This window comes from Lagopus leucura, unplaced genomic scaffold, assembly GCF_019238085.1.
Source record: "Lagopus leucura isolate 7727_CA_CO unplaced genomic scaffold, USGS_WTPT01 Super-Scaffold_100044, whole genome shotgun sequence".
NCBI classification, from domain to species: Eukaryota; Metazoa; Chordata; class Aves; order Galliformes; family Phasianidae; genus Lagopus; species Lagopus leucura.
Genome location: NW_024962291.1, coordinates 423,029 through 436,634, shown reverse-complemented (window position 1 = coordinate 436,634; position 13,606 = coordinate 423,029). Strand labels below are relative to the sequence as shown.

The window sequence follows — 13,606 nt, the reverse complement described above, 5'->3', positions numbered from 1 at the left end:
GTATGTAACAAATAGTTTTGGTGTTTCACTATGGAAGGTGTTCAGCTTTCATAAGAAATGTTTGTGCCTCTTTTTCTTTGTTTGATGATCGTTCAAAGGAGGCAAGGTGTAGAGAATGGAAAATATAGAGAGGCTATCTGTATCTTTTATTGTATGATTTCATATGGGAATTGACCTAGACTTTTTTTAAGTGGAATAGTGAAAATGAGATTAAAAACAGTAGTGTGGGAATGTATGTAATTCCATAGCTCTGGGAAGAATCATCTCTTGCGTAGTGGAGATATTCTTATTTATTTGGATTGTGTAGTTCAACTATGCCAAATCTAAAGTCAGCTTCCGCAACAAAGTTTATAGGATATTAGCAAACAGGCTTGAAAGTAAGCAAAAGGAATTCGGAAATCAGTTTGGTGATGGAACATGTGCAAGTTTTCATGGAGGTTGTCAAATATGCACAGCATCCTGGCTTATCTCAAAGCTCCAGATAAGAATTTGTCTATGCTGAATTCTTGCCGCTGCTTTTAGCTCAGGAAATGTCCCAACCATAGGTCACAGTATTTCTGGGTCAGTAACAATGAAAAGAATATGATCTGCTGAAAATAGCCTAAATGCCATTGACTTCTTTAAGATCAGGCTTAGGTGTCTTCCTTTCCATCTCTCTGTGACTATCAGTGGAAGTAACACAAGTCAAATTAACTGGAACTTTTGTATTTTTATGGTAAAGTAGTTAAGCTTATTCAAACTATGATATTTGAGAGTTCTTGCATAGCTTGCAGTGTCTTGTTAAATGTGACGGTGTTCTCTGTGGTTATTTGTGATTACTGCTCTGTATCTTGCAGCCGTATTTTGTTCTAGTAAATGAGGTGGATGAGGGTGCAGTTGCACCCCCTCCCCTCCCCACTCCCCTCATCTTTTAAATTTACTTTTAATTTTTATGTTCTCAAAATTACTGGGGTGCCGAGAGGAAAGAGTGGGTATTTGTAATCTGTTCAGTATTTGTGCTTTTTCTAATGTTGAAGTATTCAAGGGACTTGACACGTTCCCTCCATGCATTTCCTGATGATCCAGAGATATGTCTTGTAAAAACTCTGCAGCTGGGAAAAAAAAATATTTCCAACATGCAGCAGTACTGCGATGCACAGGCTGTTCCAGACCCCAGTTTCTATTTCCATGCTGCTTAGCAGACCCAGCAGTGGTGAAATAAGTAGTGTTCAGAGGTCGTAACTGTGTTCAACTTCAAAAACATTGGAAGAACAGTACAGTGAGAATGTGCTGAGCTGTCAGCTCTTAAAAAATTGGCTTTGCATACATGTCAAATTAGATACTCCCAGAAATAAGTTGCTGGGGAGGTGGGGAATCAAATGCTTTATTTTGTGGCTCCTTTGTCATTTAGCACCAACCTTGTGCCAGTCATTTGGGATCTATGATTTATTCCTCAGAGGGGGGGGGGGGCGGAAAAGAGCTTTAGATGTTCTAGAAAAAGGAAAATAAACCTGATTGATTGTTTGGTTGGTTTCTTGAAGTTCACACTCCATGTGAAGAAAACAATGGTGGTTGCTCCCATCTGTGCCTGCTATCACCAAGAGACCCCTTCTACAGCTGTGCCTGTCCCACTGGTGTGCAGCTAGAAGATGATGGCAGGACGTGCAAATCAGGTAAGAGCTTGACTTTTCTACAGTAAAGGTATTGACTTGATTTGGGTTACTGCTTAAAAACTGAAAAAGTAAATTGAATAGAACTGGCTGACATACTGAAATTTCAGTGTTCTCCTGAAATTGCAGAGATGTTGTCCTTATTGCAGAAATTTTGCAATCATATATCCTATCAAGTTACCAAAATTTCGCCAAGTTTTGTGCTTTTTGGCTGTATTTTGTGTTGCCAGTTCTCTGTAGGAGTAGCATGTGGAGACCATTGCAGAAGCGATTTATTAGAGGAAAGTTACTGTAGGACCTCTTTCCATTTGAGCAGAGGGCCACGGGCAGAGGTTTGCTCCCTCTTGTTCAGTGACCTGTAGTTACTGGTGCATGGCTGTGCTGTTGCCCTCCTGTTGCATATCAAAGCCCAGTGTGCTTAAGACCTGCCAAAAGCAGTTGAGGCTCAGTCTGGGTGCCCATATACTATTTCAGGGAAAAACTCATATGTTGTCCCTGCTCCCATTACTTTCATATAGAAAAAATCTGAGCAGAAAAATGAAAATGTCACTTTTCTGGTGCTGAAGATAACTAATAGTCATCTAATGAAGATGAAGATAGATGAGTGATGAGATATGAGGTATTGTATTTTTGGACATTATATTAATTTTTAAAAAGTCAGCCAAGGCTTTGTACAAAGCTTCTTATAAAACTAAATGAGATAATAGAAGTAGAAAAAATAACTCTTCAGGTGCCGGTTTCCAATCACTGAAACATAGGTGAGGAATCTTTTCTTCTATCACCAGAAAAAAAGCCATTCAAAGAATAATAGCTGGACTGCATGCTTTAAATGAAGTATATAACTGGATGCATACTCGTGTCAATAAATTCCGTGAGTCAAGACCTCCAAGTATACCACTTGACTTTATTATTGTTCAGGAAGCTTCTTATAAAAATTCATTATAGCAAAACACGAGACTAACGCATGTAGTCATAGGGATGCTACCAGACAAGGTTCTGCAGGCACACTGAAGGACCTTCCATTGCCTGTCTCTGCTGCGTTTTCACGAGGCGAGTCAAAGTGTGTAGTTATTTTCTGATGTGGCTCGATTCCTGTAAGTACTAGAACAAACATAATAGTCTCCTTTCATTTGTGAACTTGAAGCAGAATTTGAACGCTGAATCTCCAGGGCTTAAGGGCCAGCTTTATTAGCTCATCCTGATCCAATTGAAAGGCTTATAAGGTAGTTCTTGCAGCTGCTTTGAAAGACCTTTCTCTTTCCTTCTTCTAGCTTTGGAAAGTTTCCCTTTCACAGCCTTTAAAAAACATTGCTGAATACGCAGGACAACCTTTTTAGACGTTCATATTGACCTTATGTTTCTGGCAGTGGGAATGAAGGTCAGCCTGCTTTTGGCATTTTGGCGGATAGCACAAGCAGGAGTGACTGCTTATACTGTGCTTTCACCTTTCCATTGTTAAGCCAGACAATCTGTCAAGGGTGTTCTGTCAAAGGAGGGCAAAAAAGTGGGATGGGAACAGGAAATCTGGTTTTGCATAAGAATGTGGCCTTTTGGTTCAGTTTTATGGATTATTTCTTTCCCAAGCTCCACATCTTTTGTTGTCCTGTCTGCCTTATGCCAGCATCCATGTGCTTCTCTTTCCACTCTTATTAATTAAAATTAACTCCTTGGTTGCAGGGAACTGACTTCTTGTTCTCTGCACGAGTCCTTTGTGGTAAAGTTGTGTCAAGAACTACAGATGCTACAGTGTTGACCACCTCTCTGTTTGCTGCCTGTTACTTGAAGTGCTAAGTCAGTTAGGCATATGGGCTTCCTTGGCATTAGACTTTGAAGTGAATTGCAAAAATAGTACCATGAATTCCTCTGTAAGAGGAAAAAACATTTTGTTCTCAAAATCTCTGTCCCTGTTGGGAGTTTACTGGTACAAATATAACTATATAATGTTATTGTATAGTTCTGTCAGAAAGTATCCCTGTGCAGATAAGCCTTGAGACTGGGACTCTTAAGCAATTTCAGCTGACTTGGATGCTGAAGAGTGTGCACATGCAGAACATTCAGATAGAGTTGTAGCTTGTTGCGGAGTAACAGTACTGAATGGTAATTTGCCCAAGTAATTAAGAAAACATGAATTCAAGGACTGGCTATGCCATTATTTTGTTTGCTGTTGGTTGTGTCGTCTTTATGCATTGAAACTTCAGAAGTGGATCTTTAGCCTTTTTCTGAGTGTATAAATATTGATTTGCTGAAGCAATAATTACTGTATCGGTGTTAAGTGAATAATTCATTATTCTTTATTTTTGGCTTTCTGTAAGGGTTCATACTGTTTTCTCTCTGGTGCTAAAGGGTTTTCTCTCTGTGTAAAGGGAAAAAAAGCTGTACCGTAGATATACATCACGAATAACGTGAAATATATGGATTAAACGTATGGACAGATGACAGCTAGCATCCTGCACAGGACCCTTTCTGAGAGTGTGTACTTGCTTGGTGCAGGTATCAGATGTTTTGTTACTTCCATTCAGATACAGTGTTGCTCTGTTTTGCTCTGTTGGTGTGTGGAGTTTTCTTTACTCGCTGATAACCTGACCTGGTACTTGCAAGGTACCTGGAGAACCGCCTACGTAGAGCTCTCTGCAGTGTGAGGACAGGTTTTATATTTCTATGGGAAAGAAGCCGTAATCAGCAGGCTAGCATGAAAACAAAGCACCTGTTATCTGAAGTTTTCATCCGTGGAGTTCTCTCTGTCCACACCCATAGCTAGATTTGCTAGCAGAAGATGTGTGCAACATTTGATAAATATTAGCAAGCTTTTTCTGGTCTGTTTAGCGATAGGCTTTGTTGATCGGTGTATTTGATTGCTGAAGGTGTAGACTAAGTGCTTTACTAGGTGTTGCAGAGTTGGATAGGAAGGTTGCAATTCCCTAACTATTAATTATGTCAGCAGAATTGCTCCATTAGCAGTCCTGTGAGCACTCAGTAAGAATTCCTGCTCTGCTTTGTGCTTTGCCTCACCTCCCAAACTGTGTACCGTTTTGGGTGCCACAAAATCAGAAGGCAATAAAAAGCTAGTAGAGAGCAGGGCTATAAAGACAGTGAAGGATTTGGAGGGCAAGGTGTGTGAGGAGCAGCCTGAGGTGCCTGGCTTGTTCAGCCCAGAGCAGAGGAGCTGAGGGGAGGCCTCACAGCGGCAGCTCCTCAGAGGGAGCGGAGGGCAGCGCTGAGCTCTGCTCTGTGTGGCAGCGCCAGGGCCTGATGGAGCTGTGTAGGTCAGGTTGAGCGTTAGTTAGGGAAAGGTTCTTCTCCGGAGATGGTGAGCATGGAACAGGCTGCCCAGGACTGTAGACACAGCCTCGAGCTGCTGCAGTTCAAGAAGTGTTTGGGCATTGCTCAAACATGTGGTTTAATTTTTAGGTGATCCTTTGTGGAGTCAGGAGTTTGACTCAATGATCCTTCAGGTCCCTCCCAACTTGGGATATTCAATGATTCTGTGATTTTTACAGTAAGCTTTCAAGCCAAGATCTTTGAAATTATTTATGAAGTTGTATTGGACCACCCTTTGCTGGAAGGGAGGACAAGGATTCTGTTTGTATTATGGCCTGAGGTACTCAAAACAAAGAGATCGTAATCAGTGCAGCTCCCAGGGTGCTGAGAATCTTGCAACTTCAGTGCAACTCTAAGGAGGTTCTGTAACCTGAATTGGTAAAAGCAGCTCATGAAATGGCAGTAATATCAGTGACAGGCGCTGTGTGAGCCAAAAAGTAACACTGCTTTCAGATCTTTGAGTGATAGGACCTGTGAGTCCAACAACTCTAGTCTGAAGGAACTGCCTGTGGAATCTTTTCAGTAATAATTCTAATTACTGTGTAATTTCCAGGAATGACTGAACTCTGAAATGTCATATTTCAAAACAGAACTAATTCTTACACCAAGTGGCTTTCTTGATTTCTATGTGTTTGTTTGAAAATCTTCTCAAGGCCTACTTGAGTAATCCTATGAGTCTCTGAGAATGGGACAAGAATTTGGCTGCAGCCATTTAAAAGGGATTTGTAATTCTACCTACTTGGCTTTGTTCATCCTGTCCTAAAATTGTTGGTCTGGTTTAGTTAATTTTTTAGGTTCTTCCTGTATGTACTTTCTGATGCAAGTAATTAAAGACCAAAGCAAAAATTATGTCTGTTCTTTGTGTGTTTTCAGAGCTCTGTTTGGTTTGATCAGCAATAGACAAATAGCAGCAAACAGGCCACAGTGTGTCTGGTCCTTTTTTCAGTCATTTTGATGATTCATGTCTAGAAAGGTTTTCTTTTCTTTAAGGATGACATTTGTCTTTTTATTGAACATAATTGTTTTGATTTTTTGAAGGGGTTTGTTTGTTTTTAGGATTTAGTGAGTTCTGTTATTGAATATTTGAACCTGTCTTGCCTTGCAGCGCAGTCCTCAAGTGATAGCTGCATGTCTTCTCAGTTCAGCATCTTCATCTTGCATATGTTTATCATGCTAGCAGTCTTTTCTCTTGTCTTGTTTTCCTTGGTGCACAGTGAACAAGATTTATCTGTTCCTGATTACAGTTCTGGTGCACTTCTTGGTATAATTTTACCACTTCATATGAATGGAACCAGGATTTTTGCATCCTGTTCTACTTTGTTGGAGAGAGTTTTGCTTTGTTCTGTTGGGCAGACGTGCAGTCTCAGACTTCCACTGCTTTTTCCTCTTGTCTTTGTCTTGGCCTTGTAGTTCAGTTTTATCATAGTCAAATCTAGAGCATTGTGGTATATCTTGTCAGCTAATTGGGATTAAACTCCGCTCCCAGTCTCTTTTATAAGATATGTATGCTTTCTTTCACAACTGAACCCATTTCTGCAAATAGTATTCAGCAGTCTCTTCCATATATGTTTCTGGGAAACATGTGATCCATCTTCTCTATTTGGTTTTACTAACATACAGCCACTGCTGCCAGCCCTCAGGAAATGTTTGAAGCCTCGTCTTTTTTTTCCTAGAAGTGGATTTGTTTCCCTGTAAATGGTCACCTCAACTTCTTAAATTCCCTGTGTCTGTTAGTGTTACATTCCTGAAGGATACTAACTATCATTGCACATCGTTTTCTGCCATCATGGCACCAAGGAAGTCAGCTGCGTATCAACTAAAATTTGTGTGTAGGAATTTTAAAGCCTATTCATCTGTGTCTGATGGCAGAAAGTGTTTTGAGGGAAAACTCACTTCACCCTCCCAAACTTGTAATAATTTGAATCTATGTCTACAGAATTGAAATGGGTAGGAGAAACTAGGACTTTCAGTAAAATTCTTCAAAAATTGTGTATCTTTTAAGTTTAGTAGAGGTTCTCAGAGCTATAGGAGCTCAGTTATTCCAGTATTTATGCAGTTTCTGGAAGCTGCCTACCCCAAGATTCTAAAAGCTATCTTAGTTTTATATTTGCTTCTCAATAATGCTTTGTTGCAATATATGTATAAAACATTTCAGTAAAACTACGTATTTTTACTCTACATAATTATGGCAATTTCATCTGAGCATCATTCGTTTTCCCTGCACGTGGGAAGTAGTTGAGTGGATTCTTTGTTGCGCACAAGCAAAACAGTTTTTCTGTTTACCTATTAAATTGTCTTTATCTAAGAGTTTTCTCACTTTTACCCTTCCAATTGATTCTCTTCCCCATCCCATTGGGGGGAGGCGTGGGAGTGAGTGGCTGAGTGAGCTGCCTACCAAGACTAACCCACAACGGTTGCATAAACTGAAGTTTGGAGAGGAGCCTATTTATTTCTCTAGAAAAATTACCTATTTCCTGTGCAAGTTGTGGCCAGTTGGTGATGGCTACTTCCTAATTAGCTAGCTGCTTTTGCAGATATCTTGTACCTGGCATATCAGAATGCAAGTGGTTATTTGAGATGCAGCACGTTGACTTCAGCTCACTGGAGAAGCATGCCTGTAGTACCAAGCAATTGTTATTTGCTTTAAAGTGGGAAGGCTTTGGCTTTTGAGTCAATCCCTTATAGGAGCTGTAGGATTTCTTCTGTGAAGGCAGAACATTTGTAGTTTTTGAAATGAACTTTGGAATTCTGGCTTCTCAAAATAGAACTCTGTTTTTGTGACTGGGGAAGAAGGCAGTAGCTTCAAGTGTTTAGCTGGCTTTTTTTTTTAATCCCTGATTCTGTTGTTGAGGCAGTTCATTAGAGTTGGGTAATATTCCCAACTGTTATTTTTATTTTTATTTTTATTATTATTGTTTTTATTATTATATTTTATTATTTTTATTATTATATTTATTTTATTGTTATTATTTTTCCTTCCCTTTCTTCACAGCGCAAAACAGAAGGAAGGAGCAATTGTACTAATCTCTCTGTCACAGGGAAAACAAAAACAAACAATAGAAAGATTCTAATTCCAACAAAAAATACCGTGGAGGAAAATATTGAAAGAATGCCTGCATGCCTGTCTCTTTCCCTTGCATGTTATCTGATTTAAATGCAACCATGGGGGAAAAAGAAAAAGAAAAAGATACTTTGGTTGCACCATGCTTTGACTTCACAGATGTCTTCTGCCCTCTGCCTGGTGTTGGAATACCATAGGGAGATCTTGTTTGTAGTACTGGGAGGTCTTTTTCTTGTTCCCCATCTTGCTGCTATGCTCCCAGTTGTGTTTCCTTTGCCTGTCAAGAAGTAGCTAACTCCGTGTATTCTTTCTGTTAGACTGAGCTGGGACCTTCTTGAAGGTGGCTTCTCTGAATCAGGGATTTGTATAATTGGCATCTCCTTAAATGCCTGCTACCATTTTAGCTCTGTATTTTTGTGTTATTTCCAACCCTCCAGCAGATCATCTGACGAAAAGGATCTGTGGACGATCCTATGAGAGGGAAAGTTTGGGTAATAGATGACTTGCACAAGGGCTGTACAGCGGAGTTCCTGCAGGGAGGAGATTTATACAAATTCTAGGCTATGAAAATGAGATGCAGTTGGTGAATGAGGAAATAACTCTTCATTCCTTGCATCCAGACCCATTTTGACCATGGTACACTACTGCAAACATATCCTATTGATCCTTTAGCACTAAAACAACAAGGTGGAATTGTGTTTACTTAGTTCCACACATTATTTCCAACTATATTTCACTGAAATGCCTTTGGAGTTGACCAGAAAGAATTGTAAAAACTGTCCAGCAGTGAGTAATGGATTAGGAAATCTAGAGGCTGCTCTGCGAATAGGAAGTTGATGAATTAAGCCATCCTTTTGGGTATGCATGTCCTCCAAAACATGTTGTAGGATTCTTACACTTTCTTTTTTTGTGATGATTTTTTTTCTGTTGCTTCTTCGTGTGTAAGAATTGGCACAGTGGAGGGTTTGTTCATTTCTGTGCTGGTTTTGAACCTTGTTAAGTAAAGCAGTAGAGTTTTCCTCCTCCGAGTTCTACTCTATTTCATTAAAATCAAGTGTTTTTCTTTTCTTTAATTTGTGGGTATTGTTTTTCTTGAATCTGTTTTCCCCTTGCTTTTATGGTTATGATTTCATTTGATCTGTATGAAAAGATTACATTATTTTCTATTCATAGCATCCTTTATCCTCCTAAGTGGGGAGCGCTTTGTGTAGCGCAGAAATAAAATAGCCTCTTATGGAAAAGGCCTCGTTTAAAATTTCACTGTATAGCAGCCCTTGGAAACACGCTGTAAGGAACAAACCTGGAAGGATTGGAAGATCTGCCTTATCTTCTAGCTCTGTTTTCAGCAAGTTTACAGGAGCGATGAATGAAACTCTTCCAGGTTGGTGCGCGTTTCAGACTGATGATTGCTTTGAACAACTGAAACACGTTCTAATAAGAGATGGTAGCTGTCTCATTTTGTTCACGTTGAGTCTTCCCATCAGCTCAGCTTTTATACTTCAGCAGAACCGCGCCCTTTGTCTGCGCTGGGAAGGTTTATGTGTAAACTTTGTTATCTCACATTCTTCGTGGGCCCAGTACCTGCCCATGGAAAGTTACCAATCTCTGCTAACTTGTTAAGCTTCTGCAGCTTGACTGCCTCTTCAAATACACTATGGGCAAGCACCATTTTACTGCAGCAGAGTAGCAACAGGAAGGTTGAGATCTGCAAACCCAAGCTTAGAATTGCTTTTAGCTTTTTCCATGATATGTGCCCTTTGGCAGGTGATGATGGCCACGTTTTCTGTGGCTCCATCATACTTGGAACATAATAATTAGCACTTGAACTTCAGAGCACGATACAGCTATCAACCTCGGGGGAGCCTGTGGGACATGATATTAAGGAGAAAAACAGTGCAGAGAAACTGATGTATGTAAGGTTTCTAGGTGAGTTTGAAACTTTTGCAATTAGAATGCAGCAGAAATGGGATTGTAGTAAAACTTTGTGTTGTGTGTTTCTTCTGTCCAGTATTTTGGGAAAAAAAAAAAAAAAAAAAAGTAGTATGTGTCCTGTTGGGCTTAGTGGGTCTATAATTGTTGGTGGTTGAAGGTGTCAGCACCAATACTCTTTAACAGAAACGAGTAAAGTTGCTGAACTGCTTTCAAAGGTAGTGATTTCAGATACAGCCCTACTGGCTCAGGTTATCTGCTGCAAAAAATAGGTGCTTTAAAACAATGCTTTGCAAAGAAATACCAAAATCCAACAAATGCACTGCATTTCTAGAAGTGAGAATTTGTGGCAGGCGTTTTCTTGGTCCATCCTTTTTCCTATGGCTTTCAATATACACTGTTTTTAAGAATCCTTATGTGAAGATGTGTCCATTTTTTGCTAATTAAAAGTGGGAGCTGGGATTGAGATCTACAGGTTTACATTCTGATTTACCACTGAACATTTCCAACTTCCTGTGCTCTCTCTTTAAAGCACATAGCATTTAGACAGCCAGACCTCAGGGCAGAAGACTTATTTGTTGAACTGTTCTGAGGTCTTTGGATGGAGCCTCTGTATGAGGGCAAATTCTTTGTTTTTTGGTACAGCAAGAGCCACACAGTTGTGCTGATCTTTGATTCAGGTTACTGTCAATGCAGTTGTAACTGGAAACAATCTCCCTCAGAGCTAGTCACTTCTCTCTTAGCAGTAGCCTTACAAAGCTTTGTGCTCCTGAATGGAATACTGGGTCTGTACAATCTTCAGGTGTTTTATAGGCCCTGAACTAGATCAGGGTGTTAATGTGTCTTCTGTGTAATGTGTGGAAGAAGCATTGCTTATGTTCTAGTCAGCTGTTCTGTGCCGATGATTTTATCACCTGCAGAGTTTAATTAACATTCTGTTTGAGGTCCTTGTTCGTTTGTTTCTGAACGTGTCATCACTGCTTGAAATTGTGGCTCTTTCCTGATTTAAGCAAAGTAACTATTAGGAGTCTGCTACTGAGATAATGGAAGAAACACTGGACAACAGCTTTTCACTACATTGTGCAGGGAGATATGATGTAATTTATGAGTTACGTGAGTGCTCTGGTATTTCCTTTCTTTGTCATAAGTGTTAGTTTTCCTTGTGCCTTCTTACCTTTCAATTCGAGCTCTGTCCAAATGTGGGCACTCAAAACATTCTTTCAAATAAACCTTTCCTGTTTCTGTTTTGTTGGTTGCATAAAATCGCTGCGTGCAACTCTCAGTTTTAAACTGATAAACCCCATACATGTTGCACGCTTCTCCTGGTAGTGTCAAGTAGGAGGATGCGGTCCCAGTTTCTCCCAGCTTGGAGCCAGCACCATTCCAGTATGAAACAGTGATCTTTATTTGCAGATATTCCCAAAGTTTGTTCAATCTCCTTGAATGTTTTTATGTTCTGCAGAAGTTGAATAGCGAGAGTGGGGTTTGATAGCAGCTTTAAACCTCTCGTAATTTCATTACATCATTCTTCCTGTGGTGTGAAGACTGGCTGTTGCTGAACGTTATGCAAGATGTTGTAATTGTTTTAAATATTGTTGAGATTGTTAAACAGCGTGGCAGCATTTCTTATTTTCGTACATTCCATATGGAATAATGAAGTTTTCCCCCACCCCCTTATTTCAAACAGCTTGTAAAAGAGTTGCCTGCAGTCAAAGCACTTTCTAATGGGCCGCTTTCAAGAAGAGCTGACTGCTTTGTTCCACAAAGAACGAAAAGCTTTACCATTATTGCAGTTTATCTGATTTATTTTTTTCACTCCACAAATATAGAGATCTCAAAAGTTGCCTTTATATAGACTGGGTGTGGATGCACATGCGTGTACACAGAACTAGGGGAAGAGTCCCACAATGGAGCATTGTTCTGGCCTGATTAGCAGCCAGACAAATGGGAGAGGAATAGCATGGTGTTTTCTGGCATAGATTAGCAGAAGGAACCACTGCAGTCTACATTTGTTTAGATTGTTTAGATTGGGTGAATAAATTGGAGCATTTGTTACTGTATTATAGACGTCTTGTCACTTGTCAAATGTGAAGTGGGCCAAGGGAAGAATAAAAAAGGCTCTTGTCAGGCTGGTGAGATGGCCTGCTTCACTGCTGTCAGCTCTGATTGCAGTTAATTTTGCAAATAGAATGCAGCTGCCATTTTCAGCGCTGAAGCATGAATTTTTAATAGCGAGCGCACAAAACAAGGAAATCAAAGCAAACACTGTACCTAGCATGGGTATTAAAAATAATTGGGTACTGGGAATGGGAGGAAAGCGTCACATGTACAAACAAAAAAGTCTCCTAACCTGCTTCTGTGGGATTTCTTGATTGCAAAGAGAGAATATAGTCTTCAGAAAGTGAGAATAACTGCCTTGCATTTTTCTGTTCTGTTTGTTTTTAAATTGAGATATTGTTAGCATTGGTTTAGCAGAACATTTCATGGGTTTTTATGAGTATCAAACATGCTGAAAAGTCCATGGAAGGTTGCAGAATGCTTTTAGTGAATTAAAAAACCCAACAATGTCCTTAAGTAAAACAAAGAGTTAAAAGTTTTAAACTGGTGAGAGTTGAAACTGACTCTTTTTAAATGAATGGAAACTCTAGAGTGGCCTCATTCCTTCTGGTGTTCTGTTCTATGGTTTGCATAGAGGACTTTTCATAAACTGTGAGTGTTGTAGAACTTGGGGTTGTTTGCATTCTCCCTCATGTACCCTGGAAGGGGGCGAAGAGGAGATTGTGGTGTGATGTTCTACATGACTGTGCTATAATAGCGATTCTCTGGGAATCTCTTGGTTGTGTGGTTACAAGAGTACAGTGAGAGGACATCAGTTTGTACATCAGTTTAATCAAATAAATGCTGTAGCACTCCAGCACTAGGTAAACAGCTCACTATAATAATGTGCTAGGCAGGTTCTGGGGTATCTAGCATTACAGCAGACAAGTCACAACGTAACACTTCTGTAGCCTTGAAAACATTCCTACCAACATTAATAATCAAAATGCCTCCATGATGCAGATAAAACTAATGAGCCAGACGAGCGTGTTTGTCCAGGTTTTTGGAAAGAACCAACAACGCTGCTGAGATAAGTTCTCATCTCACAGTGCTGTGCTCAGAGCCCGGTGCCAAACTTCACTCCTTTTATACTAGAAATGCGTTAATAGATGAAAATACAGTAATAAAAAGCACTGTAATGTTTGGAGTGCGTTGTAATAAAGGCCAGGATTTTTGCACTCGTCAGAAACTGTCCAGCAGGATGGACTTTTACCAGCTTTTGAAAGGGATGTGAAGGAGGGCGTAACAAGACATAGGGTTCACATTTCCTCTGTTCACATGCCTTGTAATGTCTAAGGATGTAGATAGTGCCTGTCAAGAGCCTTGCCGTGTAATAATTTGACTTCATTTTAAGCAGTAGCATCTCTCCAACACAAACTGCCGAGCAGCCAGAACTTTAAATCAGTCAAGTAGCTCATTCCCTTTATTATTTCTTTTTTCCATAAATGTCAGTTAGAGACATGTTAAAAATTAGAAGAATTTTCCAAAAAATGTTCAGTTCAACTACCAATGAGCCGTCCTGTCCCACTTGTCAAGTGGAATTATTGTTATT

The 13,606-nt window shown here is 39.9% G+C and overlaps 1 protein-coding gene across 2 annotated transcripts in view; it reads left to right on the top strand.

The window, feature by feature from the left end:
- The window catches only part of LRP5 (LDL receptor related protein 5), a 129,682-nt gene that overhangs the window by 54,058 nt on the left and 62,018 nt on the right, over positions 1-13,606 (top strand). For both annotated transcript variants that reach the window (XM_042884596.1, XM_042884597.1), the window contains exon 5: positions 1,521-1,652. In XM_042884596.1, coding sequence (XP_042740530.1) covers positions 1,521-1,652 — 132 coding nt within the window. The remainder of the gene's footprint in view (positions 1-1,520; positions 1,653-13,606) is intronic.